The following is a 16,558-nucleotide window of genomic DNA, read 5'->3' as shown; positions in this document are numbered from 1 at the left end:
ACACAGTAGGCAAACATCTTTGTTCCATCTTTTACCAGCACATGGCATATTCTGTCAAAGTGGAAATGTACCTGTGTTTTTCTGACCAACTGTGAACATCTACTGGTGTCCCACACAAAGCCAATGATCCCTGCCCCAGATTTGAGAGCTAACCACTGGCCTCTCCAATCTCCTGCCTGGTCTTCCACTACTCAGGCTACTACCTGTGTTTTTAACGTCACAGACAAGTGTTCTCCCCGTGGACAACTGAAATAGCATAATTAATATGACATTAAAAAAAGCTAGAAAAAAAGTCATATGCACACATACAACAAACTGTACAAGACCAGTTTTCTTTCCATACTTGTGCTTTTATTATAACGCCCAAATGAAGTACTGTAAGTATAAAAAATATCTAAAAGGTATAAAAGCAGTCACAAAATGATAGTGCAATGTAAATGAGCAGTAATAATTCATTCTTTTAACATGAGGATAGGGAAAGAAATATTTTACGTTACACTAATAAATTAGTTATTTAAATGTATTTATATTAAATGGAATGGATTACGCATAAACTATAACATCACACAAACATACATCCTTTAATTATCCCATTTTTGGAAGATTTTATTTTAACACAAATCAACCAGCTGTAACCCATGGCTATGCTAACTTTTTCTTGTACTCACATAACGAACTGTCTATGCAACTGCACAACAGTGCTGAAACACTGCAGACTATAAATCGCAAATAAAAATGCATTTTTTTCACATTAGGCTTCACCTTATTTCTGATTTCAGGATACCCAAAACATACATTTGTCCAACCAATGCTTGAAATAGTTTAAATTTTTAAAATAAGTTCCTATTTGTATCACAGCTTGCAACTGCAGTGCTCTACATCATTTTAATGCAGTGTGCTACAGCTATATACATCGAGATGATTAGAGGAACATTTCTTTTCCTTGCTGCTTACCAAAACAGAACAAAAACACTACAAAACTTTTACTTTTCACATCACTCTTTTGGTTTGCATAAAACAAGAACTGTAAAGTTGATTGCAAACTATTAGTCATATGACACAAGTGAAATGTATACGAACAATTATGGGCTAGATGTGTGCTATTTGCATGGCTAATGGCCTCTGAGCTTTCCAACAAAATATAAAATGCTGTCTGAGGTGATCTTATCGATTAATATAGAAAAAGGGTTAAACTGTTAATGATGTGTTGACGTTAGTTTAAACATATTACCTGTAATGCAACAGTACACAGGTTACACTGTATGCAAGTAATGCCAGGATTCTGATTATATGCCAACACCAACATTCCTAGTGTTCACTCCAAATTACCAAAAACACTCGAGAAAGCATACAGTTTTGTCTTTGTTACATACTAAATGCAAGCATTGTGAATTATAAATAAAACAGTCTCCAAAATACACCTTCACACTTTTAACTCAACTATAATGCTTACTACATTAAAAGTGCTGAGTTTGATCAAACTGGCCTTATCTGCCCACTACAAGTTATAGAAAGATAAAAAATGGATGGACAGCAAGAATATGAATGAGTTCTAACCATAGTGCATTACACTAAAATGTTTAGGTTAGCTACTTAATTCCCAGCAGCTGTTAGCCACTAAAATGTATACATGGTTCAAGTCTCGCACCTATTAAGACAGGAGACAGACTTCAAACTAGTAAACTACACTGCAGTACAGATGAGGCTAAGAATAGAGGTAAATAGCTACATCTTTTACATCTGGGTTTAAAAGTCTGACAGCCTTCAAATGAAGTGACCATTGGCACTTTATTTTGACCAATTTCAACTTTGTCTAGTGGGGTCCAACCTGGTTAACAAACATGGTTCAATGTACTGTTATTAAAAATTGGAACAATTATATAAAACATGAGAATACTTCTGAAACAAATTATTTTACTGCGCCATTAAAAAAAATCCTTCTGTTATAGAAATGCAAACTAAAAAAACGGTGCAGATTACAAGCGCGGCAATCCTTTAGAAAGTTACAGTGAGAATGACACTGTGTAATGTGTGTTGCACAAACAGACTTTTATAAAGGTAAAAAAAGAACAAGTTTTCAATAAATATTAACTGGTTATTTAAAAATATTCCACTGCTGGCTACAGCTTCATTATTTAACAGATAAAATGCCATTCCTCCACTATGTTTCCATATTTTAACTGGAAATCTTGAAAATACAGTTCTAACATTAGTGCTTAAACAATTTCAATCAGGTATACATTACTCTTTTAGCCTTAATCTATATCCAAGTCACTGTCTTCACTATCAGGCACCAAAGTACCATGGATGGAACCAGTAACAACATCTTTTTCTGGCAAAAGGCAGCATTCCTGTAAAAATGCTTCCAGGTCAACTGCAAAAAAGTCCTCACCCAGCTGGTCAGTTATGCGTACAAAGTTCCCTATTAGTTCTCCTCCCTTATAAATCAGCAATGTTGGTAATGCATTTTCTGTAAACCTCTCACTAGTGCCAATAACAGAACTTTGTATTTTGCAGAATTTAACTAGTGGGTATTCTGCAGCCAGACACAGCATGCATCCAGCCAGAGCTTCGCAGCCAGGAATATCAGTCTCATAAATGTGAATCATAACAGTGGTGCTTTTATGTTCTTTATCTACGGCATTCAAGAACTCTTCTGGACTGGCAAGTTCGTAAACCTTTTCAAACAGTTTCTTACTTGACAGCTGTTTCCGCATCTCTTCCATACGTTGTTTTCTATACTGCTGCAAAAATTCCTCATCATCTTCTGATACCTGAAGCATACTGTACTCCTGAAGGGTCATCTGTATAGGCAAAACAGAACATTAAGCAGCAAACAGCAAACCGCAAACTAATACGCAACAAACATTTGTAATTTTGATAGTGAAAGCAAAATGAAACAATCTGATCCTGAAATGTCAGCCAATGATGGGACTAACCTGGCCAACAAAGCATGAAAAATATAAATGACAAATGTTTTCTTAAGCACCAAGTGGTGGCAGCTAAATACTTGGCAGCAACTGCATGACCCATGAGCAGAGGGAGTTTAGTTTCAGGATTCTTCACTACAAAGTCTATATAACAGATCCAAAATTGGATAAAATCAGCAGTACAGAAGCATCAAAACTACACATTAAACATTTAGTTTCTTTTTGTATTTTCTAATGGTTCCCAATCTGCAATACCTTCACAGTTTTAACATATTTACCATTTAAATAGCTGAGACATGCATCAAACTTCATTTTTGTTTGCATCTGTCATGGGTTACATTCCAAGACAATGTGTGATAGGGTTTTCAATGTATTTCATCAGGCATATAGTCAAAACAAATTTTACTCCAAGGTGATCAAATTTGACAGATTGGCAACAAATTTTGTGAAGAGCTCTGTGGTGAGAATTATTAAATAGAAGAAAAAGGCAATATTCACTAATGAATACTATTTCATTAGTTTACGAATTACACTTACAATGGATAATTTTGATGAATTCTGGGGAAATACAGAATTGTTCTGACAAATATTACCTTTTTATACTTCCTTAAAAGCATGATTCAGTGAGCCGCTCTGTTACTATTGGGAAGGGTCCTTGAAGAAAGACTTCCAGCAAATGTTATCAATACAAGAACTTTCACTGAAAACAGACAAATGTTTAAGAAAAACTACCAATGTGCAAGGATAACTGTATAAAAAAAACCAGAAGTGATGAAGTCAGTAACACAGAAATGAAACACAAATACTAGATATTGCAACTGCCAAGTCAGACATACAGGAAAGATTGAAAGAATTTCTGCTAAAGCATTACAGCTGAATGCTAAATATTGAAGATCTTGAAAACTGTGAAAAGAAATGAAACATAAGACTATTTAGCCTTCCAGCAAAAAAACAGGAGGAGGAGAGGTCATGGTTACATTTTTATCTACTTAGACTCAAATTTCTAAACTAGCCCTTTGGTACTGAGAGAACCTAACATTCGACTGGCAAGCCCTTTTCAACTTATTCTCATACACCACCTAGATCTATTATAGTGAAATTTTTGCTTTACTTGGAACAAAGAATGTGTCAAAAACTGGACAAAATCAATATTAAAATATAGTTCAAACTGTCACCAAGTTTGATAACCATGTTACTAAAACTTTGGGGGGGGGGGGAAGAGAACGTTGCCCACTGATAAAACTGTTGAAACAAAATAACATTGGAGCACAGTTATGATATCCTGAAGACTGTTCTTACAATCTGATCAAAGAACTGTTAATCTAGAAGAGTTTACTTTTGTAAGACTTGCTTGCTAAAGATATGGACTGGACAACTGCTTCACTTAAAAGAGCATCTAAGAAATCAGGCTATTGTTGAAGCCACCTCCAACAAAGTAATTCAATCTACATCTGCGACAGTGATTTACATCTTCTTTAATGTCTTGCATTACAATATTAAAACAACTGGAAGTACCATATATGCAATTACTTGAATAATAACCTTTCACTTTCAGCTTGGAAAAAGTCACAGGATAGGACCTTTACATAAAAATTTCATACAACTTTAATGAAATCCTTATAATCAAACTGGTTATTTCATAAATGTGCTATTCTTAATATGCTTATTAAAACAAAGTCAAACTACTTTAATTTCCTTTGTGTGTGTGTTTAGGCAGTATGACAACTTGCATCATACATCAAAAGTAATGAACTTATTGTACCATAGCTCTAAATAAGAAAAACTGAACATAACCTACTTCTGAAATATTAGTAAGATTTACTATTGACCTTCACTTTTTTTAAATTTCTTGGGCGTTCCTCATTAGTTTTGATAAATGTGGTTATCTATTACTACTAAGTTTTGATGTACATAAACTGTGCTTTTTATATGTCTACAGCTCTCATTTGTGGTGAACAAGGCTCTCTCTTGTATTAATAAAGAAAGCATTTTTAAGAAAATTAGACACTGCAACTTAAAGAACAAAAGTCTGGTAAAAAGAGCACGATCCAAGAAAAATTGATGTGCCTTTTCTCATTCTTGCACAGGGGAATGGCTGGATTAATGTCCTTGGCTTGATCTAGTAACACATTTTAAGAAAAAGCAAATAAAAATAACATTGAATACAATAAAGCTTTCCTCTAGCAAATAAATAAATGCTTGTAGGAGCAACTCTGTTTCTGGTTCTCATGTCTCCATAGAGACGAACAATAAAAACAGAGTACTTCTTTATTTCAATGACTAGTAGATGTTTTCAGAAAGCATTCAAGTGTTTTCCCAGTCTGGGAGAGCAATAAAGATAAGACAAAACTAGAAAGCACTTAGAAGCACAAATGTAACATGCAACTTAGCATGGATAACCTTCCTTTTAAGTTAACCCAAGTCAGAGTGTGGCTGTCAGTTTGGGGTAATTGTTCCTATTAGGAGGGTCAAACTTCAACATTTGAAGATGTACATAGGTTTTAGGGGTGTACTGGGGGTGTATTTTTAGGGCTTTCAATAAAACAAAAAAAGATGTGTCTTAGTATCAAGTTAATAGGTTTTAGGGGTGTACTGGGGTGTTTTCTTTATGATTTTCAATAAAGCAAAGTTTTGTACGATGTGACATAGGCTCAAATGAATATGACAAGAAACAACTGTATAAAAGCTCAAACTGTCAAACAGTATATTTATATAACACAAACGTTAGAACTAGATACTTAAAGCTGTTATACATAAAAGGTGGGAATACCTTTTTAACAGTGACGCTTTCTATATTACCTTTGTATATGGTCTCACAGATTTATACAACAAAGAAAGAGTAGTGAGCTATAGAATGCAAATAGCTACAGGAGACACATTTTGAAAGAACTGAACACGTGAATTTGATAAAGGTTTTCAGGACAGTTATTCAGCTGAATACCTGAACAAAGGAAATGAGTTCTTTTAACTGCAAGAGGCGCTACAATACTGACAGAAGAGGATAACAAAGATAACTGGTAGATCTGCTACTGGCAAGGGAGAAGGATTACACTGGCATGTATTTATATTCCACCTAAAACTGCTATAAAAAGAAGTTATGTACTCACCATAACGTTCCATCTGAGTAGGTACTTCATTTGTCTGCAACCTGTGGGTATCGGATCCGATCTCGGATCCGAGCCGGCAGCTTTCCAAGCTACAAGATCCGAGCTCCTAGCTCCTCCCCTACCCATAATCCCCTGCTATGTGCTACATTACCTCAGATCGAATTTTTTTGCCTCTTACACAACTCCTACCTTCGATAGAGGAAGTAACACCAGATAACTGTCCTAAAGCAGAAGAAAGATTTCTTTGGTGATTAGGAATCCCGAAAAGGTTCGGGGGATGGCAGGGGGGGGGTCGGTTGCAGACAAATGAAGTACCTACTCAGATGGAACGTTATGGTGAGTACATAACTTCTTTATCTGAAGTAGTTACTTCATTTGCTCTGCAACCTGTGGGACAGAGTTCCCAGCTACCTAGGGAAAAACCCTGGGCGGCCTTATGGAAGGATATTCCGAAGCACTGCGGAACCAAAGGAAGCCCTACCTCTCGATACCATATCCAACTTATAATGAGAAATAAACGTATGTGAAGAGGACCAGGTAGCTGCTGAGGATATGTCATCCAAGGGGATCCTGGACCAGAAGGCTGCAGAGGTGGCCACAGCCCTCAGAGTGAGCGTGAATTCCGGTAGGAACCGGTTTGCCTGCAGATAAGTACCCGTGAACTATGCATCGACAAATCCAATTTGCTACAGTCACTTTGGAAATGGCCTTACCCATGGCCGATTTAGCAAATGACACAAACTGGTCTGACTTGCGAAAATCTTTAGTCCTGTGCAGGTAAAAACGCAGTGGTCTGTGCACATCCAATTTATGCAATTTGTATTCTCCTCTATTCTGAAAATTTGGGAAGAACACGGGTAAGTTTATTGATTGATTGATAATTTGACTCCGAAGCCACCTTAGGTAAGAATGACGGATTAGTCCTGAGGAACACTCTATCCTTGTGAAAAATGAGATAAGGATGCTTCATACATAAAGCTTGAAGTTCTGAAACCCTTTTGGCTGAAGTAATGGCCACCAAAAAGGCTGTTTTCCAAGACAAAAATTTTAATGGAATCGAAGCCGCGGGTTCAAAGGGTGGGCCTGTCAAGGCTTGTAAGACTAAGGTCAAATCCCATGGAGGCACCACCACTTTCACCAGAGGCTTCAAGAGGAAAACACCCTGCAAGAAGGTTTTACATAATCTTGTAGAAGCCAAAGATCCTAGTCCGTCTCCCACATGGAAATGGGGGATGGCTGCCAATTGCACTTTAACTGTAGAAGCACTTGCTCCTTGTCTAAATATCAGCGACAGGAAGTCTAGAATAGTAGGAATAGGAACTGTAAATGGATCCAGGCCTCTATCTTTAGCCCAGACAGAGAAACGTTTCCATTTGCTGTAGTAAATTTTCCTAGTAGTCGGCTTATGTGCTGCCTTAACAGGAGATGAGATGCTGGGCGTCCTAACCATCAGTGGAACTGGAGCAACCAAGCCGCAAGCTTGAGGTTCACCAGGTTTGGGGGTTGGTATCCCGCCGGATGCGAAATCAGGTCTGGAATGGGATCCAGTATCCATGGCGGAGATACACTGCGAGACCACAGGTAAGGGAACCAGATCTGGCGAGGCCAGAATGGGGCTATGAGGATAACTCTGCTCTCCAACCGACAGGCTTTCTGTATGAACTTAGTCATGAGTGGAAGGGGGGGGGGTAAGCATAAAGTAGACCGGGCGGCCAAGCATGGACTAGAGCGTCTCTGGGATTCTCCCCTTCGGGGGGAAGTATTGCGAAGTACTTGCTGCATTTTGTATTTAAGGGAGAAGCAAAAAGATCGAAGCGAGGCCAACCCCATTTGCGGAAGATCTGCTTCACAACTGATGGATTGAGAGACCACTCGTACAGAGTGAGAATCACTCTGCTCAGTTTGTCCGCCAAAATGTTGGACCGACCCGGAATGTGCGTTGCTACCAGAAAACGGTTGGTGGATATCGCCCATTCCCACACTCTCATAGCCTCCCGGCAAAGGGGGTAGGACCTGGTTCCTCCTTGCTTGTTTATGTACCAGACAACCGACATGTTGTCCATCCAGATTGCAATAGTCCCCAGAGGTAGAAGGTTGTGGAGAGCTTGCAACGCTAGAACTACCGCCCTTCATCTCTAGGACATTGATATGCAAAGCGGTCTCCAGGGGAGTCCACATGCCTTGGACGGTTATGCCCAAACAATGCCCCCCCCACCCGAGGAGAGAAGCGTCTGTGGTCAGCGTGGCTTGGGTGGGAGGGACAACAAAGGGCCTCCCTTCCCTCAGCTCTGGGGCATGGAGCCACCAAAGAAGGGAGTGCCTGCAAACTCTGCTCAGGGGAATCGGAGTATTCAACGGATGGAGTAGTAAAGACCACTGCAGAACCCTCATCCGCAGACGCGCGTGAAGGGAGACACTGATCGCTGCTGCCATAGATCCTAGTGCCCTCAGGACTAATTCCGCCGCCGGGGCCGGACTTTGAAGAAGAATTAGCACCTGAAACGACAAGCTGTTCAGCCTGTCCACAGTTAGCATAGCTCGAGAGATGCGGGTATCTAACTTGGCCCCTATGAACTCCAGGACCTGTACGGGGCAAAGAGGATTTCTGGAGGTTTACAGAGATGCCCAAGCTCTGGGCAAGGGTCAGAGCATAATCTCTTGCCACGCCAAGCTGATTCCTGTTGGTGGCGGTAAGGAGCCAGTCATCTAGATATGGGAAGACCTGAATGCCCTGAAGTCTCAGGTGGGCTGCAACCACTGCCATGACCTTGGTGAACACCCTGGCTGAGGTGAGGCCGAACGGGAGAACCCTGAACTGGTAATGACAGGCTCCCAGCCAGAAGCGGAGAAACCTTCTGGATCGTCTGTCCATCAAGATGTGGTAGTACGCATCCTTGAGGTCTATAGAGCACATTCAGTCGTTCTGCCGCAGAAGGGGGAGAATAGATTGGAGGGTGACCATCCGGAATTTTTCTTTGGGAATGAACAGGTTCAAAGCGGAGAGGTCTAGAATGGGTCTTAGGTCCCCCGTCTTTTTTGGCACCTGGAGTAATAACCCAATCCTGACTGGTCTGGGGGGACGGGCTGGATGGCTCTTTTTTTCTAGCAACTTCAGGACTTCTGAAGCTGCTGCCTCCCTTCGATCGGGTGGAACATCGGGGAGGTGTCTGGTCGAGGGAGGGTGGTTTATGAAGGGGATGGTATAACCTCTGGATATGATGCGGAACACCCAGCGATCTGTCGTAATGGACCCCCAGTTTGACAGGTGCTCCAACAACCGCCCCCCGACTGCCTCCAGAGAGGGACAGCCAGGTAAGCCCTCAGAGCTGCTGCGCGGGTCTATCCGGGAAGGGTTCCCTGGACCCGAAGTTACACAGTCCCCCTCTGCCTCTGGGCCGGCGTCCTCCTTGTCCTCCTCTGCCTCTAGAGGACGAGGGGTCCGAAGCTGGATGGGATTGCTGGGACTTACGGAACCACAGCTTCTTTTGTCCCCTCTGATTCCTAGAAAAGGATCGTTGGGGATTAGAGAAGTGGACCCCGATGGCAGACAGCGTCTTCCCATCCTTCTCGCTTTGGACCAGCGTCTCGCGAACGGTCTTGCCGAAGAGCAAAGATCCGTCAAACGGTGCATTCGCGAAGGACGCCTTGAAGGGATCCGCAAAGACGGAGCCAGGAGTGACGTCGCAAGATGACCCCGGCTCCGCTGGCCCTAGCGGCTCCCTCCGTGGCATGGGAGAGTAGACGCATGGACGTGTTAGAGATGGATTTCAGAGTGGCCATACGAGTCGAGAAAACTTTTTTGTCCTCGACCGACATGGACTCCGGGGGGGCTGCAGCGTATTCCTTAATTAAGTCTCGTTGCAGCCTAATGGTATGTGCCATATAGTTCAGCGCCCTTATAGAAAAGGTCGCTGAACTAAACATCCGCTTCTCAATGCGGTCCAGTGCCCGAGATTCCTTATCTGGCGGGTGAACTGAAGAACTCTTCTGAGTTCTCTCTTGGTGGCAGCCGCCACCAACATGGCATCCACGGGGGTTCCCTTGGCCCAAGACTGTCTATCCACTGGGGGGCTAAGGATCTTGTCGGGTCGCTTCGGGATATCTACCAGGGGGTCAGCCGGAGGGGGACACCCAGGAGGTAGAAGGGCCTGCCTCAAACGCATCCAGGAACACGGATTCATCCACGGAAGGTTTTTGGGCAGACCACCCCCCTCTAATACGTAACATTTCCATGATGTCTCCGAAGGAGACATCCTCGGGGGGTGACCTTGGGGAACCTTCCCCTTCATCTAAATCCGTGTCGGTTGTAACGGACTCGGGGGAGTCCAGGTGCCTCCTCTTGCACCGTTTACGAGGGACCTCCTCGGTGGGACTGTCCGAAGAGGGCTCGTCAACGGGGTCCTGTTCCTCCAAGGGAACTGGAGGGCTTGAGCAGGCTGTCCCGATGGTCGGATGATGGAGGATAGACCCACATGCAGCAGGGGTACGGGAGGATCCGACACCCGAACCAGGGACCTGGAGGTCATCGACAGTACCCTCTCCACAACCTCAAAAGCCGAAAGAGAGCTACTCTCGTCAGGCTCCGAGAGCAATCTCCTTGGCTACGAGGTAGGGATGGGGTCGGAGCCGATGCAGCAGGAGCCGAGAGAGAGGTGTGCTCCGAACCCAACGGAGCCGAAGACACACCAGCTTCCCCGGATCCGATGCTCAGCCCTCGGCCCCGAGAGCTCGGATCCGACAGACTCGAAGGCACAGTCGGCGTCGAAGCGACCGGAGCTATCGGCGCCGACGAATCCCCGGTTCCAAAGGGGCCCGGATCCGATAACTCTGAGACCCGAAAACGGGTCGGAGAAGGAGTAAATCGGAGCAAACATGGGGGCCGCGCTCCCCCCAGGGGGGGGGCAAGAGCACCCCCATCTGCATCTGGGTCTGGATGAATCGGCGCATCATCCGATCCATATCCGCTTCAGTGAGGCTTCTAGTTGATCTTGAAGAAGTCGTCAAGGCGGGCCGGGAGGGCCGCCTCGATGACCTCGAGGGAGACCGATCCTCCTCCTCCGGCGAAAAACGAGGCGAACGGAGCCGAGAGTGGGAGGATCTGGAGACCCTCGAGGGAGACCTAGCCAGTTTAGACGGCGGGGCTGAGGGTTGAGTCTCAGCCCGCCTTTTGTGGGACTTATGTCCCTTGTCCTTATGCCTTTTCTCCACCGTAGTGGAGGTACCCAAATCCCCCGAACTCACAACCAAAGAGGGAGGCTGAGTCCCAGGTTGAGTTGGGGGCACAGAAGGCGCGAGGGCTGCCAAGACAGCCTGTGCCTGAGAGGGGGAGGAAGAAGAAGCCGATTCCTGAGGCAACAAGCCCGCAAGGATCAGCTTGTTCTTCCTGTCCCTGAGAACTCGGGGATTAAAGGCCACGCAGACTGTGCAGGCCGATGACAAGTGGGCCGCCCCCCAAGCATAAAACGCACTGAGTGTGGCCATCCGCCGGCGAAAGCTTATGGCCACACTCAGTACACTTTGAGAACACTGCCTTAGGCCCTTCAGCCATAACACCACTCACACCAAGAACACACCCAAACACTAAGAGGGGGGGAGGGTGAAAGGTGGGAACTACAAGAAAAACTAGTTAGAAAGGGAAAACAAAGATATCCAACTAAACTACACTATAGCTAACTAACCCCACGAACTACACACACTCACAACTAGAAAAAGATTTTTTGACAGAAAAAAAAAAAAAAAGGTTCAATCTCACCAAAAGCCAAGGAGCTCTTCAAATGTAGCTGCTTCAGCCGCGGCAAAAAATGATCTGGGGTAATGTAGCACATAGCAGGGGATTATGGGTAGGGGAGGAGCTCGGATCTTGTAGCTTGGAAAGCTGCCGGCTCAGATCCGAGATCGGATCCGATACCCACAGGTTGCAGAGCAAATGAAGTAACTACTTCAGATTGGAGCCTAAGAAAATTCTGGGGAAAAAAATTAGCTTTCAGCAGGGAATATGACTTTGGTGGACACTGGAATTTGATTTGCAGCAGTGAGGATGCGTCAGGGGGACCCCAGAAGGTTAATATAACAAAGAAGGGTAGATTTTTGAAGAAATTTATGAAAACATTTGGTATAGAAGATGTGAATTCAGTATTAGGAGTTTGGTGTGAATTTACATATTATTCCCCAAGATACAAAAACTGGGCTAGGCTAGACTAGACAGAACTTACACTTCACAAAAACGTGCATTTAATTGAAAGTTTTGATATGCATTCAATAAGGATTTCAGATCATGCTCCAATAATAACTAAAATAAAAATGAGACAGTGGTGTTTTCCCAACTATCTGTTGAAAGAGAGAGGAATGGAAGTTTTTCAAGAAGCTAGAAGCTTCTTCAAAAAATAAAGCTAGGAAGCAGAATAAAATTAAAGCGGAGTTTTACAAATACGAGTGGAAATAAAGGATACACAGATATGGTTAAGAAGTAACAAGAATTTAAAAGGACTGACAAATATTTAAGTATTGCAGAATAGAGGAATCTCTCAGAACAAGAGAAGGAACTGCAGAATGCTAAACAGAAAATAAGGGATTACCTCAATAATATGCATGAGTTTAGAAAGATTGCTATGAAGCAACTTTTTAATTACTCAAGAGCACAAAAACTTTTAGCCCAATGAGTCAGGCAACAGAAAGTAGAAAGGGTTATTGTCAAGGTTAGGAAGTCTATAACAAGGAAGATAAAACATCATGTAGAGGTACTGGAAATATTTTGGAAATTTTATGAAAGTCTGTATAAACCAGAGAAATATGGAAATCAAGAAAAGATACAAATGGAAATGTTTATGGAAAAAAATATGCCAAGGTTAGAGGTAAATGAGGCTCAATTACCAGCAGTTAGGATAGGAGGAGAGGAGATAAAATGGTTATGTAGAACCAAATCCATAGGAAAGTCACCAGGTATAAATAATAATAAATGGTATTAATAAATAGGAATAAATGGTATTCCTGTAGAGGTTTGGAAGCTAGGAGGGAAAAAAATGAAAGATCTGGAAGGTTTTGTTTAACAGTATTTTAAGAGATGGAGAAGCACCAACATCATGGATTAAAGCGATGGTGGCTGCAATACATAAAAAGGGTAAAGGCACATCAAATCCAACTTCATACAGGGCCATTTCAATCCTAAATTAAAGTATTTGTGTCTATAAAGGCTAAAATGACGACAAAGGTGGTGCCAAAATTGACAGATATGGATCGGTGTGCTTTTGTGGAAGGGAGGCAAATATCCAGAGCACTGATGATCCACAGGGAAGCAGAACATAAGAAAATACCATTGTTGTTGGTGGGTCTTGATGCAGAGAAGAAACCTCCTGACACAGCAATGTAGCAGTTTATTAGCAGGGCAATGAAAGCATTTGCATTCCCTGATAAAATTATACAGCTGGTTAGGAGGATATACAAGGGATCAGAGGTAAAAATTAAAAAGTGGGTGGGTTTCTCTCTAATAATTTCTGTTTACACAGAGGAACCAGGCAGGGGTCCCTTTTTTCCCCCTGGATTATATTTAGAACCAATGGCAAAGAAAATAAGGGACTCAGAAATTCAATGATATAATTGTTATGATAGTTAAGAAAAGTAGTTTGCAGATATTTTACACATGATAAAATCAGAAAGGACCTTTTAATGCTGTGAAACATTTTTGACAAGAGTTTCAAATCATTTCAGGATACAAAATTAATGAAGCTAAAACAAAGGCAATAGCTGTAAATTATGTACCCACACACAAATTGGTTCAGCAATATCCATACTTATGGGGACATGATAAAATTAAGTAGTATGAATGAAGAATTCTGGTATGGCAGCTCTGTTAATATGTATACAAACAGTAAGATACAAGCAGTTAATGAGTTTAGTCCCTTTAGTTTTACACAGTGCTCAGACAAATTTTTAATCAACCAGATGAGAAGTTGCAGACTACAATTAAAGAGTTGAGGGATTTTATCCAGGAGGGAAGAAGAGAGTCAAACGGGATTAGCCGACTTTTCCAAGAGAACAAGGCAGTTTGGGATTACCTGATTTGAAGAGGTATTTCAGGGGCATAGGTATGTCTCCTATACAGAACACAAGCAGAAACCTATAATTCAAAGTGGAAAGGAATGATGATGAAACAGTGGGGAAAGCAAAAGAAACAAGGAAGACTGGGATACTGGATGCAGATCCTTCTGGAGAACAATAACCGTATGGATTATTATATTCATGAAGTAGCAGAAAGCATTCTAAGAACTAAGTAAACATGTGAATGGATAAAGGACATTTTGCCAATAGGGAATACTGTAATTAGGGATACAGACAATAGGTAAGAGGCTTATGGCCACACTCAGTACACTTTGAGAACACCGCCTTAGGCCCTTCAGCCATAACACCACTCACACCAAGAACACACCCAAACACTAAGAGGGGGGGAGGGTGAAAGGAGGGAACTACAAGAAAAACTAGTTAGAAAGGGAAAACAAAGATATCCAACTAAACTACACTATAGCTAACTAACCCCACGAACTACACACTCTCACAACTAGAAAAAGATTTTTTTTTTTTTTGACAGAAAAAAAAAAAAGGTTCAATCTCACCAAAAGCCAAGGAGCTCTTCAAATGTAGCTGCTTCAGCCGCGGCAAAAAATGATCTGGGGTAATGTAGCACATAGCAGGGGATTATGGGTAGGGGAGGAGCTAGGAGCTCGGAGCTCGGATCTTGTAGCTTGGAAAGCTGCCGGCTCAGATCCGAGATCGGATCCGATACCCACAAGTTGCAGAGCAAATGAAGTAACTACTTCAGATTGGAGCCTAAGAAAATTCTGGGGAAAAAAATTAGCTTTCAGCAGGGAATATGACTTTGGTGGACACTGGAATTTGATTTGCAGCAGTGAGGATGCGTCAGGGGGACCCCAGAAGGTTAATATAACAAAGAAGGGTAGATTTTTGAAGAAATTTATGAAAACATTTGGCATAGAAGATGTGAATTCAGTATTAGGAGTTTGGTGTGAATTTACATATTATTCCCCAAGATACAAAAACTGGGCTAGGCTAAACTAGACAGAACTTACACTTCACAAGAACGTGCATTTAATTGAAAGTTTTGATATGCATTCAATAAGGATTTCAGATCATGCTCCAATAATAACTAAAATAAAAATGAGACAGTGGTGTTTTCCCAACTATCTGTTGAAAGAGAGAGGAATGGAAGTTTTTCAAGAAGCTAGAAGCTTCTTCAGAAAATAAAGCTAGGAAGCAGACTAAAATTCAAGTGGAGTTTTACAAATACGAGTGGAAATAAAGGATACACAGATATGGTTAAGAAGTAACAAGAATTATTTAAAAGGACTGACAAATATTTAAGTATTGCAGAATAGAGGAATCTCTCAGAACAAGAGGAGGAGTAGGAACTGCAGAATGCTCAACAGAAAATAAGGGATTACCTCAATAATATGCACGAGTTTAGAAAGATTGCTGTGAAACAACTATTTTTTGATTACTCAAGAGCACAAAAACTTTTAGCCCAATGAGTCAGGCAACAGAAAGTAGAAAGGGTTATTGTCAAGGTTAGGAAGTCTATAACAAGGAAGATAAAACATCATGTAGAGGTACTAGAAATATTTTGGAAATTTTATGAAAGTCTGTATAAACCAGAGAAATATGGAAATCAAGAAAAGATACAAATGGAAATGTTTATGGAAAAGTTAAATATGCCAAGGTTAGAGGTAAATGAGGCTCAATTACCAGCAGTTAGGATAGGAGGAGAGGAGATAAAATGGTTATGTAGAACCAAATCCATAGGAAAGTCACCAGGTATAAATAATAATAAATGGTATTAATAAATAGGAATAAATGGTATTCCTGTAGAGGTTTGGAAGCTAGGAGGGAAAAAAATGAAAGATCTGGAAGGTTTTGTTTAACAGTATTTTAAGAGATGGAGAAGCACCAACATCATGGATTAAAGCGATGGTGGCTGTAATACATAAAAAGGGTAAAGGCACATCAAATCCAACTTCATACAGGGCCATTTCAATCCTAAATTAAAGTATTTGTGTCTATAAAGGCTAAAATGACGACAAAGGTGGTGCCAAAATTGATATGGATCGGTGTGCTTTTGTGGAAGGGAGGCAAATATCCAGAGCACTGATGATCCACAGGGAAGCAGAACATAAGAAAATACCATTGTTGTTGGTGGGTCTTGATGCAGAGAAGAAACCACCTGACACAGCAATGTAGCAGTTTATTAGCAGGGCAATGAAAGCATTTGCATTCCCTGATAAAATTATACAGCTGGTTAGGAGGATATACAAGGGATCAGAGGTAAAAATTAAAAAGTGGGTGGGTTCCTCTCTAATAATTTCTGTTTACACACAGGAACCAGGCAGGGGTCCCTTTTTTTCCCCTGGATTATATTTAGAACCAATGGCAAAGAAAATAAGGGACTCAGAAATTCAAGGATATAATTGGTATGATAGTTAAGAAAAGATAGTTTGCAGATATTTTACACATGAT

General features: G+C 41.7%; 1 protein-coding gene across 1 annotated transcript in view; it reads right to left on the bottom strand.

Annotated features, from left to right (window-relative positions):
- Window positions 1–329: 329 nt before the first annotated feature.
- Window positions 330–16,558, bottom strand: part of PDCL (phosducin like) — a 104,605-nt gene continuing 88,376 nt past the window's right edge. Inside the window, exon 3 of the mRNA XM_044058570.1 lies at window positions 330–2,804. Within this exon, the coding sequence (XP_043914505.1) occupies window positions 2,256–2,804 (549 nt within the window). The 3' untranslated portion in view covers window positions 330–2,255. The remainder of the gene's footprint in view (window positions 2,805–16,558) is intronic.

Source organism: Protopterus annectens, chromosome 16.part0 (assembly GCF_019279795.1).
Source record: "Protopterus annectens isolate FY-2018-M chromosome 16.part0, PAN1.0, whole genome shotgun sequence".
Taxonomy (NCBI): Eukaryota; Metazoa; Chordata; order Ceratodontiformes; family Protopteridae; genus Protopterus; species Protopterus annectens.
The sequence above is the reverse complement of the archived record's forward strand: the minus strand, read 5'-3'. Positions and strand labels throughout refer to the sequence as shown.